The 19,363-nt window shown below is 35.5% G+C and overlaps 1 protein-coding gene across 9 annotated transcripts in view; it reads left to right on the forward strand.

The window, feature by feature from the left end:
* The window catches only part of RUNX1T1 (RUNX1 partner transcriptional co-repressor 1), a 182,301-nt gene that overhangs the window by 125,742 nt on the left and 37,196 nt on the right, over nucleotides 1-19,363 (forward strand). For all 9 annotated transcript variants that reach the window (XM_074316318.1, XM_019718441.2, XM_019718440.2 and 6 more), the window contains 3 exons: nucleotides 11,955-12,205; nucleotides 16,475-16,560; nucleotides 17,131-17,332. In XM_074316318.1, coding sequence (XP_074172419.1) covers nucleotides 11,955-12,205; nucleotides 16,475-16,560; nucleotides 17,131-17,332 — 539 coding nt within the window. The remainder of the gene's footprint in view (nucleotides 1-11,954; nucleotides 12,206-16,474; nucleotides 16,561-17,130; nucleotides 17,333-19,363) is intronic.

The raw sequence follows: 19,363 nt of genomic DNA on the forward strand, positions 1-19,363 counted from the left end.
GAAAACTTCCGTGAAGATAGATGAACTGAGTGAAGATAAGAGTTCAATAATAGAGCTAACAGCAGTTTTGCTGAAAATTTTTATTTATCAGTCATTATTTATTCTATCAGGCACTCTGCTCTCATTATGAGAAGTCTAAGAAATGTAAAATAAAGTCCTCCATTAAACCTTATAAAGTAGTTGTTGAATAAGGCATATACATGAAGTTTCCCATGTACTTTATTAAAATAATTTTCCTTGATACATTACACTCATATATAATTATTCTCCTAATACAGGAATGCAAAGTTTTATTAGCAATTTGTAAAATATGGAGAATCTTAAAATGAAACTGTATTCAAAAATTTATTTGTTATATACTTTGTTTCTGTTTTCCACTTATACATTCCCTCCTTATACATTTCATCAGGCATGAGTGTAACAGATTTTGAAAGGTTAACACTTGGGCACAATTATGTTCCAGATTCATAGGAGTTTACAGTCCTTGGAGCTGCTCGGAGATATCTCTCAATGACTGACTTAGTTGCCCTTAAATGTATTAGCTGCTTTGCAATCAGAATGTTATTAAAAGCAAGCCAGGTTACATACAGTTATTACAATTTTTATGTTACTATCTCTGGAATTTTTTTCCTCTTGACATAAGACCGCTTTATAGTTTTAATTTCCTAAAGCAAATGTTAAACATTAGTTTACTTCTGACATACTGTAGACCCACCGCCATATATGACCTACCAATAGTGCTACATTCTTCTTTTTGCAAGTCATATTTCCTTGGCCATGTATAAGCGTTTAGTACTTTAGCTTTTAAAGGGGACCACATAATCCAGGTGCCTGAGTGTGTGTCCACATGATCCTGAAAACCAAGAAGCAGCAAAGGATAGATGACTCTCATGTGTGTTCTTGTCTGACCCTACCCATTTACACTGCAGGAAATCAGTACTGGGTGTAGGTTTTGAGATGTTCCAGCTCCATTTTTTTAGGAAAATGTAGTAAAATAATTGTGGAGAGACTGGATGGAAAATTGGGAAGAACATTTATTCAGGTGGAGGAGAGGGTAACAGAGAAAGATTTAGATAACTGTGATAAATGTAAAGATAATCCTATAGGCAAAACTGGAAATGAACACAATGTATTCTAGAAAACCTAACTGCTAAGTAACCATAACAGGCAGAATGAAAACTTCTTTTATTCATTTCTCTATATTCCCAGCCATCTCCCCACTGGTTCTTTCCTAGTGTTTTGTATTTGAATGTACCATGCCTTTAGACTTTTCTAGGATAGTACTGAGGTAAGCCCTGAACAGTGTGCTTAACATTGATATGGAAACTTCATACAAATTACACAGAAAATCAGCATTTTTGTTTTAATGATCTGTAGCTGTGTGTGCATGCATATTTGCATTCAGTCAGGTAGAACTCTATTACAGCCTTCAGTCTTATTCTCCCCTTGGTTATTCATAGACAGTTGCTTGAGTCAGAATTAAAAAGGTTGCTCGTTGAATGGAACATTGTTTTTCAAGTGGAACTCTGAAATGTGTGTAATAATGGAAAGATGGCAAATGGATTTCCTTAGAGCTAGGAGGAAGGGTAATGAGAAGATGTTGTGTAAATACATTTGTATCTTGTGGGAATTTGATCAGAGCCAGAAAATATGGCCTTCTACATAATTTCTTCGCATATTATTTTCTGCGTCTTGTTTGCATTTGCATGTTCCTCTTCTCTGGTTATTTATCTGTATATCCAGACCTACTATATGAAATTTTATAGAGTATGGAGCTGTCTGACAGAAGAGCTTTTTTTGTTTTACTGAATGTTTTGTTGGTACATATGGTCTGACATGGATGAGCAGCCATGGTGAGATTTTGGAGTCTATTAAACTGGCTCATTAAAAAGATCAATCTGTTTCTGTAATAACACTGGGAACCATCAGTCACTAAAAGAGGGAAAAGCTGACACCTGAGGAGAAAACACATTTTGGTAATTTGTTCATGACATGTCATGAACAAAAGAGCACTCTATATTTTGTTTACAACTTTGGGGGCTTAAATTCTGTGATGACTACTGATTATATCTACTAAACAGTTGTCTCATGTTTCAGGGATGGGTTTTGGCAAATTTAGCTTTCTTCTCATTCTTAAATGTGATTGTCACTGGTTATGTTTTTTCTTTTTTAAGCATTATTATTATTTACGGAGAAATGAATACTCTGGGGAAGCCTATGAAATCGTGTTTTGTTTTGTTTTTTTCCAGTTTGTACAGTGAAATTTATTCTACTCTCTTTTAAAACAAGCTCTGTGATGAGTCCCTGAACTGGATTTGTAGGTCTGTGGTAGACTATTGTAGAACTCAAATTAGAAAAATACAATTTTCATTTAAAAGTCATGCTCATTTTTTCTAAAATAATACGGAAAGTAAATAGAAAATTCTGATTTCTCTTCTTTGTTAATATGTAAAAGTTTATTATTTGTAGTAGACCTTCATTTTGCCATTCTGTGATGGGAGAAGCTGAAGAAGGGGACATGAACCCCTTTTTCGATCTGGTTAAATGAAGTGACAACTTTCCAAGATAGAAACTCAAAGTTAAGAGCACTCTTTAAAACTGTGAGCTATGACAATTCTTGAAAACACTTACACTTTCATATGGAATGAACAGAGAAAGAACAGTTTGAAAAGGCTGTGTTTCTTGAGATTGCAGATGCATAAAAATTATTAGTGTTTAAAAAATACTTGTGTTATGTTGATTATCATTGCTTTCATTCTTTTTTCACAGCTTTGATATTGCAGCTTTTTGTTATAATGTGTCTTTAATATTGTGTTCTCACCTGTTATGCTAATATTCTGACTCAGAGAATCTTTCTTCCTTAAGATTTTAAACCGAATGATCATTGGTTTATTGGTTTTATTTATGGGTAACACTGCTCCCCACCCCAACTATTTCAAATGGTTGGTGTTAAGTATTAATTCTCTTCATATATGTATATATATGTATATATATATATATATACACACACATATATATATACATATATGAAGGTGCCAAAAAATGTATACAAGTGGACACTTTGGTCAACTTTGCTCAAGCAGTAGTTCGCCATAATCTGAAGTATCTGGATGCTGATGGTAAAGACTTTGAGCACCTCTTTTAATTTCAGAAGTCAAACGTCACTTGTATTTATCTCTTGTTATCGGTATATATTGAGTATTACAATTTTAATACAGTTTTTTCCTTTCTTAGAATGTGTATACACTTCTTTGGCACTCTCTGTATATATAAATTTTAATGTAATTATGCTGTATATTACTCACAGTTTAACACATTTAGACTTTATTATCAAAGCCATGTAGCTGCATTAATATAGGTATATTTCCTCCTCCTCCTATAATTAAACATTATTGTTAAAAAGACTTGCTTGACCTTTAGAATTTCATCCTTTTCCTGGGAAGGATCTTATGGATCCAAAAGGCCTACCCCTTCTCTTTATACTTGAGGAAAAGCTAGGGCCCAAAGAATTTACCTAAAGTCACAAAGCTTCTTAATGGAGAAACCAGCATATTTACGTACCTGAAAACTTGCAGTTGCACAAAATATGTTTTAATGTGCAGAGTATAAATAAGGAAGGCTCAACTAAGAATTGTGTTGTTGTTGTTTTTCTCCTTTACTTTCCCTCATTTATTTCTTCTCTATAAGTGCTCAAGAGGGTAAATGTTATAGTATAACATTCTAGGGGTTTATAAATCTTTTTAATGATAGAGGAGCCACAATACAGTCAGCCAGGTTTCCTGACTTAATGAGTCAGTTAGAAAACACTGAAGGTTGAAGGGTCAGTCATTTTGAAACCATGTTCATTGAATATATAATATCTGTCAACACAGTACACACCAGCTGAAACTATTAAGTCTATTTTTTTCCCTTTTCTGTAAAATGAATGAGGTTTCAATCTGTTTGTCTTTCTAAAAAGAAAAGGTAGGTAAACTTTACAAGAAATTGTAGGATTAATTGACTATATAAATAAGAATTAAATTTATATTCTCTATAGCATTCAATTTTCTATGGAAAATGTAAGGAATTTATATTATATTCATACATTCTTGTTTTGTGTTCTTTTTTATGTATTCTTCACTTTTAAGAAATGAGTAATCATCCCTGTAGAAATGAATATTTTTAAAAATTATTTTCAATTGTGAAGGCTTCTAGTGGACATTTTGGTCTCTTCACACTCCAGCCTCAATATGAACTTGCTCGCCTTGTTTCTTGCTGCTCTCCTAGGGTCCAGCCCTGCTGACTACTCTTCATGTTTAGTCTATATTCAAACTGATGGTTTCTGCTCTGTTCTCTACTTCTTAAGTGTCATAATTCTATTCATACTTTACAGGCTAACTCAGACAGTACCTATTATTTATTAGAGTCCTAATCATAAATATTATAATGGCTACTATTTACTGAATGCTTAAGATGTGCCAGGTCCTATGCTAAATAACTGACTTGCTAACATATAGCACTTACTTCCTTACAGTCCTATTTCATAGGTTTAGGCATGCTAGATAATGTGTCTGAGGTCAAATAGCTTATAAGAGGCACCAATGGGATTCTAACCCTAGATTCTTGATTTTGATGCCCATGCTCTTACAACTATGATTCTACACCAAGAGCCTCTGAATGTCCCACCTTGAAAACAAAGTGCTTTAAGTTATTGAATGCCAAATATGTGTTAGGATCAGTTAGTCCTCTCAGTAGCTCTTGAGATAATCATCCTCAGTTTGTGGATGAAAACACTAAGGCTTGCAGAGGTTAAGTTCATATGCCCAAAAAATAGCAGAGCCAAAATTTGAACCAACTCCATAGCCCCTGCTCTTTCAAGTGTACATTCTGGAGTGATCTTTTCTCACTCTGATCTTTCATACCACTTTTGTACTATTTGTACGGTACCTGCTGAATTCAGGTCCTATAGGAAAGTATAGAAGTCTTACATCTCCAATTAAATTACGTTTTTATGGTAAAAGATTTCTCGCCAGTACACTTCTACAAAAAATGTTATTAAATGATAATCTTATGGAGGGAGTTGGGGGATTATATCTTGCTCATCTTTGTATGCCCACTAAAGCTCAGGATAGTGTGTTACACATAGTAGATATCTAAAATGAAACAAAACAAAACAAAACATCACACACACTCACAAAACAACAAAAAAACACTATTTGAACAAATAAATCCTTAAAGTTAAACTTAATGTAGTCATTTTCAGTATTATACCATATTGTCTCTTCCCTAAGGGTCTTCCTTCCTTCCTTCCTTCCTTCCTTCCTTCCTTCCTTCCTTCCTTCCTTCCTTCCTTCCTTCCTTCCTTCTGTTTTAAAAGATGCATCTCTTAGACACCCACAACAATGAAAATAGCCATCAACAAGTCAGGAACAAAATGCCGTAGTTGGTTCACTGACCAAAAAAACTGGAGGGCTCCACTCAAAATGTAGAGATGACAGATTAGAATAAGAAAGCACAGTTCCAGACAGTAGGAGCAGTAGAAATTGAATATGTCAGCTGTGGCCAGAAATTAAGAAAGGCAGGGGACAGCCAGTAACAGGCAGCCTAACTGTTGAGCAGATGGCAAGCTCCAGGAGACATATGACAGAAGCATTCCACTTTCTTGTTGAGGGAGAGAAGGCTCAGATGGCTATGAACCTATCATATTGTAATCCTTGAAGATACAGGTATTATGTTTATATGAGGTGTGATTAAGAAAAACAGTGAATGCTGCTGCTGAGTGCCATCCAACAGAAAGGCAGGGATCTTGAAAATAGGAAACAGTGTGTTGAACCTTAGTAACAGTGTGTGACAAGTTTCAATTTGTTCAGTGCAGTCAGTCGGATGTGAGCTACGGTTGAGAGAAGGTGTGTTTTAAAGTGTGCTGTAAATCACGGATCATGAACAACACATTAACATGAAATGGGCAACCAGTTTCATGCTCCATCATGACAATGCTCCATGTCAAACGTTGCTTCTGATATGACAATTTCTGTCAAATAAAATCATTACAGTGTGTCCTCATCCACCTTATTCATCGGATCTGGCACCATGAGACTTCTAGCTCTTCTCCAAAGTCAAAATGACCATGAAAGGTAAACATTCTGAATCTATTCAGGACATCAAGGCAGCCACAACAGCGCAACTAAAGATACTCACAAAAGAGGCTTTCAGAACCGCTTCAGAAACTGGCAAGAACAATGGGATAAGTGTGTTTGGTGAGGAGCAGTATTTTGAGGGGGATTAATGACAATGCGTCTTTTACTATAATAATTTTTTTAAATTTAAACATTCACCATAGTTTTTGGTCATACCTCATATGTCTGGAGTAGCCAACATCCACCTGCATTTTATTTACTCCTGAAGGTATTAGCATGCTGCTAAGGAGGTTGTCTCCTAGGCAGTTGTTTAGCCCTGGAAAGATGGAAGTCATTTCTTTCCATATGGCTCAGTAGTGATGGTCCTGTATTACTCAGCTCTCTGTTCTTCCCCATCCGAATATCCCACTTTCTCCAAGATGATAGCAAAATACAGAAACCACCATGGGTTGTCATGAAGAGTTAGATTTGATTTTCTTTTTAAGGAGGCAGGGGGATTTGTAATATATTTTGTTTCAGATAACATTATTCAGTACCAACAGAAAGGTGTTACGAAGAGTAAGAAGAGTTAGATTTGTCATGGGTTGTCATGAAGAGTTAGATTTGATTTTCTTTTTAAGGAGGCAGGGGGATTTATAATATATTTTGTTTCAGATACATTATTCAGTACCAACAGAAAGGTGTTATATAAAATTCTTATTTAAACTCACCTAGTTCCTAACAATTGGTGAAGAGAACTTTTACTGAGTTGTTTTGAAATTACGAGGTCTGACAATTAAGTTCACGAACTCATCCTAGAAAAAGTGCTACATGCCTCATTGCACCTATTCCACCCGTCAAAGCAACTGTGGAACTCTTTTTCTGGAATGGCGATTAGAGCTATCATTGTATTACCGTCAATGTCCTGAATGTCATCAAAATGTCTTCCTTTCAGTATTTCCTTTATCTTTGTGAAAAGAAAGAAGTCATTTGGGACCAGATCAGGTGAGTAGGGAGGGTGTTCCAATACAGTTATTTGTTTACTGGCTAAAAACTTCCTCACAGACAGTGCTGTGTGAGCTGGTACATCGTTGTGATGCAAGAGTCATGAATTGTTGGCAAAAAGTTCGGGTCATCTAACTTTTTCACGCAGCCTTTTCAGCACTTCCAAATAGTAAACCTGGTTAACTGTTTGTCCAGTTGGTACAAATTCATAATGAATAATCACTCTGATATCAAAAAAGGTTAGCAACATCTTTGCAACAAGTTCACGAACTTAATTGTCCGACCTTGTATGACAAGAATGATTTCTTCCCTTTTGATTCAGTGTCTAATCCTTCTGTGGAAAACTTAACAAATTTCCTGTGTAAGAAAAGGGAAGGAAGATGTGTTTAATACTAAGTTACTAATGTTTTTGTGATTTAAAAAAATAGAACTGTTACCTCCTGATCTATGTCCTTTAGAGATAGATTTCTAAAACACAAAAATTGAAAAAATAGAGTTTTTAAAATTTTTGAGACCCTGCCAGCATCTCAGTCACAATTCTGCCTGAGATACTGGCAGAGTGGGACATTGATGTGATCGGGAGTCCTGGGGCAGGGCAGAGGGACCTACCAGGGACCTACCAGATGCTTAAGAGACCTGCAGCAGGACTTGATCTGGAGAAGAGAGTTGTGAGTGACCTCCAAGTTTCTACTTTGAGTGACTGTGGCATAACTGACTGGTATAAGAAGTACCAGAGAAAGATGAAGTCACTTAGGACATGTTCTGTTTGAAATACCTGTGCTAAATTGGAGAAGTGAGCTTCTAAGGCACATATTTATTTGTAACACGACTGAGATTAGAAGTTTGAAGTTGTTTCCTTGCCATTCTGTTTATTATGCTGTACCAGTTTGCCTCCCCCTACAACAGTCTTTATAGTGATATCCCCCACTCCCACTGAAGAAACATTTTAATCTAGGAAAAAACTTATGCTGCTCCTGTCATGTAGGAGAGATTGATTGGTCTTCTTATTCTATTTATTGCCATGATCTTATAATATTTTTTTTCATTCTTCCCTGTTTTTAATGTTATACTATTTTATATAAATATTACTAAGGGATTATCAGTGCATAGTATCCAATCATGACATTTAAACTATTTTAGAGGAAAGGATTTTTCAATGTTTGTTTTTTTTCTCAAATAGCTTACAGCCTCTGTTATTGAGGAACTGGGGAAAAAACAGCGTGAGATGGGGTAAATTGTAAATTAGATTGTTTCTTAAGGGTTTTTTGTTTGTTTGTTTGTTTTTTTGTTTGTTTTTTAACGCACATTGTTTCCTATTAATCCCATTAATCCCATTTTACTGAGCAGGAAACTGAATCCTGAATGGTAACTTTCCCAGGTTATCTCAAAGTCACACAATTGAGTCCTGAGTGTTCCCGATTTTTAGGACTATCAGATCCTGAGAGAGAAGTGATTGGGATCTAAATATTAATCTAGTTAGATTATGTTCAGGAAAATTTCTCCTAGTAAGGAGATACAATATCCTTATGTTGATTTAAAAAACAAACAAACAAATGCCTTCCAGAAATCCATGAGACAGGATGGACTTCCTATTAGAATTTGAGTTATTTCAAGAGTGCTGGTATAGGACAATGAATGGTATTTGTTGGATTTGCCTAATACACTTTGAAAGGGCAACAAATAAACATACATATTTGGAATTTGCCCAGGCCATGAGATATAAATAGTTTTAGGTATTTTTAAGGAGCAAATAGCAATTAAGTTGTTTTAGTTACACCTTTCTGGACATACATCCTTTGAATAGGGTTGGCCTTCTAGTAGATGTGAGTGCTTCGAGGAAGCACCAGGCAGACCTTTCCATAACTTTATTTCTGTGGGCCATGGACATTTTAATGTTTTGCTGTTATAATATCACTACCTCTGTGAGGTGATGAGCTTTATCGTTTCAATAGTAAGCTGAGTTATTCGACCCAAGATAGGACAGTGGGACTTGATAGAAATGATAGGATAGACTCAGGACCTAGCCTTGCTTAGGATATTACTGTCCTCTTTTTTTGAGGGGGAAGGAGGTCTTTTTTCATAATAATGGGTCGTTGGAGTAATGGCACTGGTCTGAGGGTAAAGATAAAGAGCACATCTAACCACTTTGAAAATAGTAAGAATTCTTCCAATGCTGTATGTTGTTGTTATCTTTGAACAACAAAGGCAAAACCAGTAAGTTGAGGTGGTTTTTGACACAACTGGGCCTAAGATGTTTTGACATTTAGAAGTAACAGGGGCTGCTATAAAGTATTTAGAGGATATTTTTTATTTTTGCACAAAAATTAGTTATAAATAATAAATTGTTCAGAGCAAAGAACAGAAGTTCTCTGATGGCTAAAGTGATTGACATAGACACAGTTTGGCCAGAGGACCATCAGCCCTGTATGTTTCAATCTGCATAACCGTGACATATAGATGTGAATACAGGGAAATTGAATTACAGAGTTTTCAATCTAGAAGGGACCTCAGAAATCATCTAGTCCAGTGGTTTTCAAACTTGATTTAGCAGCAGACTTTTTCCTTTAAAATGAAACCTTAGGTGGAACCCCAATTTATAAAACAGTAAGAATAATAAGTGGGTTCCTCTGGCCCTTTAAATATTGATTGTTTGGGGGAAAAGTTCTTATTGCCTGCAGCATCCCTTACGCACCTCAGGTGGCACAGTTTGAAAACCACTGATCTAGTCCAACCCTTTCATTTTACAGATGAGCAAACTGAGGTCCAGAGAGGTTAAGTGGCTTGCCCAAGGTCACACAGCTAGTCTTGGAAGAGCCAGGACTAGATCTCAGGTCTCTTGATTCCCAGTCCAGAGCTCTTTCCACTACACCACACTGCCAGTAAGGTAGGTGCTGTGTTAGCATTACGTTCATAGCTGCTAATAGTCTTCAGTATTTTCCAACTGATTTATGCTGGTAATGTGAATTGAATGTTGAAGTGTATTATTCAGAAATGTATAGGATGAGGAAATACAAATTAGAATCACATAAACTCTTAGAAGATAAATCATTATCTAGAATTTGAGTTATTTCTTTTTACTTTAAAAAATAATTTTAAAGAAATGCATTTCGGTAATGTCTGAGCTGCAGTGGACATTTTATCTGATATCAATGATCAATATGTATAGAGTAAGTATACTTTGATAGGAGCAGCATTGAGACTTCTAGCCAACACTGCTGCAGGGACCATGTCCTGCTATCATTTCCAGTGTTGGCCAACCTGCTGTCTCCAGGACAGTGTATCTTTCTTCACGATATAGTGGGCATGTATTCATTTCCCACTGAACTCTGCAGTTTCCCTCAGTTCTTTGTCTGCTATACCTTCTGTCTCTAACTCCTTTATCCTTCTCAATCTTGTGTGTGTAAATTGTCACTGGTGATCTACCCTAGGGAACATAAAGAATGGCTCATTGTAGAACCCTAATGATCTCTGTTGTGAAGTCAGTTGCCACTCCAGTCCCTCCAGTATTATCAGACGAAGACCATCCTGGAAGCCAGGGAAGTAGGAAAAATGTCTCAGGATCTCTTTGCTATTGGTACCAACCTAAAATCAAAGAGGCATTCAGAAATCTGCAGCTGCTGTGAGTTGGTGGAATTCTTATGGGGAAATTTTACAGGGAAAATAGATATTACCACTGGTCTAACAATTGAGTGCTGGTCTTATGAGGAGAGCCAGCTGTTACATAAAAAAATTAGTCTTGGAGCTATGATTTCAGTTAAAGTTGGATATAGTTTGTTCCTATTTTACTGAGTATATTAAGTTTGCCTCTAAAAATAGAGATCTATTCATCCAGAAAATATTTCTTTAGCCCTATTTCTTTTTGAAAATATAGGAGCAGTGATTAGTTATCAGGTCTCATTTATAGAATGTAATCCTTCTTAAAGCCAACTCCAGAGTTTTGTATATCACATGATTAAGTCAGGGGTATGCCCATCCTGCCCTGAGACCTGGTCACTTCAGAGAGGTTGCACATGCTCTCTGGGCATGTGGTTTCTCAACTTGAAAATGAGGGGGTGCACCTAAATCATCTTTTAGCCCCAGCTAGCTCTAAATGACTGCTGATTGATGTTTTGATGACTCAAGGTAATGTCAGAATCACAGGTATTGCATTGCTTTATTTTTTAGCTCATTTGATCAGCACTTTCCAATAGAACTTTCAGTGATGATGGAAATGTTCTGTATCTGTGCAGTCTACTACTGTAGCCACTAGCTCCAGGTGATAATTGAGCACCTGAAATGAGGCTACTGCTATTGAAAAACTGAATTTTAACTTTATTTCATTTTAATTAACTTACAGTTAAGCAGCCACATGTGGCTACTGTATTGGAAAAATACAGCTCTTAGATGTTCTATGACATGAAAGTCAGATATCAGGTTAGGTGAATGGAATAGGTGTACCTTAAAAATTCAACTGGAGAGTGATGCTGTTCTACCTTGAATCTTCACCAAATACAATCAGTCTTAGGATAATTTGTTAGAAATCAAGTACTCGCTTTTGAATGAAAATGTTACTCTACAGAGTGAGATTGGGTTTCCTCTTATTTTATGACCTAAACACATGAGCCTCAACTAAAAAGATGTTTGCTAATTTGATGAGAAGTGAACCATTTTCTCCTGTGTGCAGTCCTCTGATCATTTAGGCATCAGCATGGATTTCAGTGAATTCCCATAGGTCTTCTGAGAAGCTGAGTTTACAAAGTTTCTGGCCAATAAAGGAATATTCTGTTTATATTACAAGTTCAACTGTGAGTGTCTGAACTATGTTGATTTCTGAGTACATTATGAAACAAAGTCTTTTTCTACCCCACTCCTTAGAACCAAAGAAAATGGCTTTGACAGAGAGCCTTTGCACTCAGAACATCCAAGCAAGCGACCATGCACTATTAGCCCAGGCCAGCGGTACAGTCCAAATAATGGCTTATCCTACCAGCCCAATGGCCTGCCTCACCCCACCCCACCTCCACCTCAACATTACCGTTTGGATGATATGGCCATTGCCCACCACTACAGGGACTCCTATCGACACCCCAGCCACAGGGACCTCAGGGACAGAAACAGACCTATGGGTAAGACAAAAGATATGTTCACTTCTTATGGGATTGGTTGCTTGAAGACTTGCATCATTAGTTCTCATTTGAACTTGAGGTTTGAAACCTGTGATGGGGTAAAAATTATCTTTCTTTATATTGTCTCCTTTATTAGACACTTGGTTAATAGTAACATGTTCTTTAACAGCTGTGCTTTCTTTCTCTTAATTACTTTTATTCTTTATGACAGCAGGTTAATTTGTTTTGGAAGGGGACATCTAAATTAATATAAACCTTCAACTGTGGTAACAAATGCAAAGTGAAGTTTTAGTTTAATTTTTGTAATATGAGAGATTTCAATTGCAGTCTGCCTGCTATGCATATTTTTAGATATCAGTTTTTTTCTTTCATTGTATCTTTTATTTCAGGTAAACTTAAAGTTCATTTTGATTTTTCCAGTCTCTAAATTTCATATTTGAAAAATATGATATAGCATGATGTCTGTGGCTTACCTCAACAGATGGTCTTTGAGGAATGATTGGGTACTTTTTTTTTTCAACCTGAAACTGTTAGTGATTAAATTTAGTATTGAAATTTTGTGTCAAAGATCACAATTCCAAAGAAGGAAAAAGTTTGGGTAAATATTTATTCCATTTGCCTGTATTCGTTTTTTCTTTGTACAAAACTATTGGAAGTGAAGCATTTAGGAGACTTTGCCTTCTAAAGAACAAGTGAACACCATGAAAAAGGAGAGGGAAGATGAACAAGGTAGGTCTCGATACATGATCAGTGGCTGAGGAGAAGGTATCAGAGCCCTGTTCCTGGAGCTCCTTTAATTCTTAATTTTTGGTGAGTCAAGCTATTTATAATCTGACAGCAGCAGTGAACCCTCTCTTTTTCCATCTTCTATGTCCATGCCATCTACCTTCGGGACTTCCCTTTACCTCGTAGCTAGTTGCTGACAGACTTTCCTGACATGGGTGATTTGTTGGCAAGGATGCTGGAAACAGTAAGAGACAAAATCCAAGTGGAAAACCAGGACATAAAGCTGAGGATGCAGAACTCTGGAAAGCATGGCCAGCCAGTTTTCACTGTCTGAATAGTATTGACAGTGTTTTTTAGCCACAGGTAGAGGTGGCATGATGAACGGAAGTTTATAGTAGATTTTTAACTAGGTTGGCAGCAAATAGGGGCTTCCATATATCAAGTTTTTTTCCCTTCAACACACAACCCTCTAAATGTTTAGAAAACAGAAAGGAAGAGGTAAGGTGAGGTGAGGGGCGATTGAGGCCCTGGTTGTGGTATAGCAAAATAGTAGTTCTGCTTCCCCACAATCATCATTTCTACATTTACACAGTGTGTCAGAGAAATGGCTAAGTATATCGTTTGTACTTTCTTAATAGCCAGTCTGTCTAGTGTTCTCTCAGGTAGCATTGCTGAAGAATTCTCAAAAGTGATTATGTTATTTCTCAGGCTGGGTTGATATTTTGACCCCGAAATCAAATGTGATAACAACCCCCTTCCAAGCAAAAGCCTTGCCATTTGTTTATGACTTAATTCCCCAAAACTATGAATGCTCATTTTCAAGTAGGAGTGGAGTCACCAGGTCATTGTCAAGGCATCCCACTTTGTAGGTGTTAGGAAATGGCCTATTTCTTAGGCAGCAAATGCTATTTTACAAAAATTAGTTCTAATGCACTATAAAGTAATCATCAAGGAAGTAATTACACTTATGTGCAATGATTATGTTTTCATCTAGTGATGAAAAATATTGCTTTATGAATTATATCTGTCCCCGTGGTTTTACCTGATTTTTTTTTTCAGAACCATGTTCCTTACCTTTTAATTATATTAGCTTATAAAACTAATAGTGCTAATCTCTATAAATATGTGCAACTACTTAACCATCTCTAAAGTCTGACAGAGCTTATTATATGTTAATATAAAATAAAATCTTGATGTAGGAGCAACAAATTAGTGTTACATCAGGCTGCCATTTTGAAAATATAAAAATTGTCATAAAGATATATTCAGTCTGGTATGATTTATAAATGCCTATCATATGTAGAGACATATACTCACCAAAGCCCTTTAATAAAATAACTTTGTAAGCAACATTGGTTTATGAATGAACTTAGAGTTTTAGCCTAGTTAGCTAAAATTTTCTAAAGCATAACAACCAGTTAAGACAACATTAGTGTCAAAACTTCCCACAAATGAAAATGTGCTTTTTAATGATTATGAGTTACTTTCTCCTAGTACATCCCCCTGATATTATGAATGTAAATAAAAATTGTGTAGTGATGAATATTTAATCATCCGAAATAGAGAAATTAATAAATGTAAAGTTTTGAATTGTTTTATTTTTTTTCTTTTTAAAGATTTGATTCTAACAAATGACCTTAGAGTTCAAAAGCAGCAAATGAGTCCTATATTTTTCACCAACTACTTGGGCTCAAACATGTTTCTAATATACTTGTATTTTAAAAAATGAGATGCAGCTTAGTACTATTTCACAAATGTTGGAATCCCACTAGCCACAGACATCCTGCTACTCATTAATTATTATTTCATGTGTTAGAGCTTGTATCATTATTGATTTACGAGTTGTCTGCTAAATATTGAAACTTTTGAAATCTCTGGAGTACTTGATTCTTAAAGGCAAACAGTAAGATGCCTTCATTGTGAAAGACAGTGCCACATTTATATCTTCATCACTCTCAGTCATCTTCTGTGATGACTCATTTCAATCACAGTGCTTTTTGTTTAAAACAGGCAAAAAAATAAGTGAACAAAAATTACATATTTGCAAACATTTCAGCTTGAAATAGTCACAACAAACAGCAATAACTAAATATTACATTTCTCCAATGTCTTTTCTATTATGCATATTATTAAAACATATTTGCAATTCTACTTTTTTACCAATAGGTGGCATTGACAATTTTAACTTTGAAAATGTATCTCAGAATGTGTTCTAATTGGACAGGAATGATGCAGTGTTTTTTATTTAGCTTTTTATTTAGTCTGAGAAAAAGCTGCCATATATTTGTTCATTTTTCATGCTTGATATTTGCTCATATTTCATGGTTGGCTGAAAAAAGGCATATGACTTACCATCTTTATTTCTTCAAATCAGCTAACAGAAGGGATTTTTAACCACTCAGATTTCACAAAAAATGTAATGCACTTATTGTCGTTTAACTCTTACATAATGCCCTCAGAGAAGGACCCTAGGTGTCAAGAAGCCCAGACCTCGCCTGTCTTTAATTTGCTATTCATAATATCCAAATCAAAAAGAATAGTTTTAATTGTTGAAAATGGACAGTAATGCCATAACCCAATGCCTTTCCTTTACAGTAGTACCTAAGATGTTTTATGCATAATGGCTTTGTAAGAAGAGCAACCTGTTTGCAGGTATCTCAGAGCCTTTATCCTATCCTTTTAATAAGACACTTTTATTTTCTTTTTTAATGAGCATCCTCTATAACTGCTCATGTTCATTATTGTTGCCCCCACTTGGCAAGCATTTATGTGTTACTTTTTCATGGTACTGTTTTTCACTGTGATGCTAAAGAGCATTTATACTTCTGATACGGGCTACAAATTAGGTACTAAACTAAAAGTTTCTTGGTTTGGATTTGTGATATTTGCCCAAAATTATATCTGATATGTTGAATTTTTTTCATAAGGATGTCCAACTTATTTCTTTTCTTTTTGGAAAATTGAATGAGTATATGCAGATTTTATGTTATGTAAGCCCTCTCTTCATGACCTCTTTATCATGGAGGTATAAGTAATAGGATTGTGTTCCTTTATGCTATGCTGAAATGTAGAAAAATTTTACCACGCTTGTTTTAGGAAAGCATATTATTGCCCATGTAAAATAATTTATGCTGTCTTTATTTTTAATTCAGGAAAGCTGCACTTTGAAACCACTTAATGTATACTTGTGGTTTCTTGTTTCTTGTATTTATTAAAAGAATTAGAATTTTTTTATATTTTCACTTAGGGAATGTTACGTGGAAAACTAGTCTAGGAGTTGTTGTCACTTTATTCCCTCCATTTACATGTGTCAAAAAAAGGGTTCTGACCCAGATGACCTCTAATCTTCCTTCTAGTTCTAGATAACATTTTATCATTCTATGAGGAGACCATTAGATAATTCTGAATCTGAGTCTGACTCATTTAAAATTGAATATTGTTTCATATTGTTTAGTTTGCCCACATAGTCTTTGTTAAGTATCTGTGTGCATATAATTATGTTCTGAATGCTTTAGGATGATTCAGCCTTCTCTGTATTTATAGGGTTGCACGGCACACGTCAAGAAGAAATGATTGATCACAGACTAACAGACAGAGAATGGGCCGAGGAATGGAAACATCTTGACCATGTAAGATATCAGTAATTGTTTAGGTTAAAAATGTTTTGAAAACAACTGGAGTGAGGTGACACAATAAAATAAAAGCGTAGGGATGCTTTGAAGGTATTATATTTTATGCTATCCTTGAGAAAACTAATGAATGAGAATGTTTGAAGTAGAATATAGGATTTGGTTTCTAAATTGATATCAAAGTCACTTACATAAGAGAAGCATTTAAGCATTTAAGTTTTAAGGAGAGGAGTCCTTAAAACCAGACCAATGGGCTACTGCTTTATTATGAAAGGTTCATTAAGTTTATGCAGTAATTGGTTAGTATTTGGAAAGATGGCTGTATTCCTGCATGATGTATGTATGCTGTATGACTTACGTTCATGTCTCCCACTTTTTATTCTCATTCCCATTGAGTTTACTCATCTATTGGGTCTCAATTTCAAATCTAACCTTTGAAAATATTAGACCGAAGCTTTCAGGAATTAAACAACATCCTGCATTGTCCTAAAATAGCTTGTTTCACTACCCACCAAAGTCTTTAAGTTGTGGTGATTGATATGTTCTTCCCTTTCCCCATTTCTCAAATAGCTGTTAAACTGCATAATGGACATGGTAGAGAAAACAAGGCGATCTCTCACTGTACTAAGGAGATGTCAAGAAGCGGACCGGGAAGAACTGAATTACTGGATCCGGCGATATAGTGACGCTGAGGACTTAAAAAAGGGCGGCAGCGGTAGCAGCAGCCATTCCAGGCAGCAGAGTCCTGTTAACCCAGACCCAGTTGCATTAGGTATCTTTTCTTCAGGTGGACACATTGAACATATATATTTTATGCTATTAATGCTGATTTTATTTTTAACTTGTCTTTTCAAAAATAAAGAATATGCAGGGAATTTTAGAACAATTAACACTCTACATATTTTCAAATATTGTCTATCTGTTACGAAAGCTGGCAGATTGGCTTATGCAGAGGCAGTCACAAAACTTAAACTCCTTTTTCAGGTTTAGGTGTTGGGCTCATGGTGAAGTTTCAAAACTAAACCATAATTTCACATGCATCACTAAAACTTGTGCTGTTTCATAATATAGCTCTTTGAACCCTGCCTCCAACTTGTAAAAACAGAATCTCAGGGAATGGGCCTGGCCTTCTATACTTCCAGCGAGCTCTTTCGGGGACTGTGCTGCAGCACACCAACATATGAGAGCATTGCACACAAGGATGTGTGTTGTCTGATTGTTTAATTAAAGACATGGTTTCAAAGACAATCTTATTTTTTCAGTTGTATCTTACAATAACACAACACACACACACACTCCCTCAACAGTCCTCCAGGAGGAGACACTTAAGAGCCATGTAGGATTCCCACTGCTACTTGAAAAATTAGTGATAAAGATGTAACTCTTGTCATGTGATTGGACCCTAACTTAGGTTGCTTAACCATTATTTTATTAATTCTAGGTGTATAGCACTATTAACATAGCTGTGCTTTAGAAATTGAATGCTAATAGGTAGCCATATTTAGTATTGATATTTGGGGATCACTGGGGTTATAAACAGAATATTTATGCACATACAGGCATATACCTCATTTTTTTGTGTGTTTCACTTTATTGCATTTTGCGCATATTGTGTTTGTTTTTTGTGGGGTTTTTTTTAAATAAATTGAGTGTTTGTGGCAACCCTATGTTGAGCAAGTCTATGGGCACCGTTTTCCAACAGGCTCAGATGATGGTTAGCATTTTTTTAGCAATAAAATATTTTTTAATTAAGGTATAGGTATTGTTTCTTAGACATAATGCTGTTGCACACTTATTAGACTACAGTATAGTGTATACATCACTGTTATATGCACTGGGAAACCAGAAGATTCATGTGACTCACTTTATTGTGATATTCATCTTATGTGGTGGTCTGGAACTATAACTGTATCTCTGAGCTATGCCTAAATGTGGAAAGAAATCTTGAACCTGAAAGAATGTCCAAGTGGCCTGCAAACTTTTTCTGAAATTAATAAGCTGTGATCACTTTCGTTGCTGGCCGCTTATATGTGTATACCATTTGAGTAAACTTAGTGGAGATGGATTTATGTTGATCCTTGTTGTCTCCTCATTTTCTTATGTTTAGCCTTACACCTGTCATGTAACTCAGGTTAGGGTACAGTCCATGTTGTAAAGCAAAAGTAATTACACATATGCAGATTAAGCTCATGATGTGTGTTGGCCCAATTATCACTCATGGCTGATTATCATAAATTAAAAACTTGATTTATATTATCTGGCTATTGATTCCATGATCTTTTTAATTAAAATTATTCCTAGCCAATAAAGTTTCCTTTACACTTAAGGGTTGTGATTCCAGCTAATCCCTGAATGCTGAATGCCTATTACCATAATAAGTATTAAATAAAGGAAGATTCTAAATCACTTAATTTACCCAGAAGGCATTATTCTAAGCATATTTAAAGACAAACGTGTATTTGGTAGGTTGTGTTAAAGCAAGCAATGAAAATAGGTTTAAGTTTCATTTGTACCCATATTGGTCCAAATAAAATTATCTAGAGAAGAGTAGAATAAACATGGTTTTTTTTTAATTTCCTTGTTACGAACAAAAATTGGTTAATCGTGATAGATTTGTTCAGAATAAATAAAAGGGGTATTTGTAAACATCCAGTACAGGCAAAAATTGAGAGCCTTAAAGTAAATTAAATTTTAGGAGTAAAAATATCGAGTTTAGCCTACTCTATTAAGTAGTTTCTAAGTTTCTACATTAAGTGCTTTCTAAAGTTCTCTTTTAGGTTTTGGAGTTGAACGTATTGATGTG

Source organism: Rhinolophus sinicus, linkage group LG12, assembly GCF_036562045.2.
Source record: "Rhinolophus sinicus isolate RSC01 linkage group LG12, ASM3656204v1, whole genome shotgun sequence".
Classification (NCBI taxonomy): Eukaryota; Metazoa; Chordata; class Mammalia; order Chiroptera; family Rhinolophidae; genus Rhinolophus; species Rhinolophus sinicus.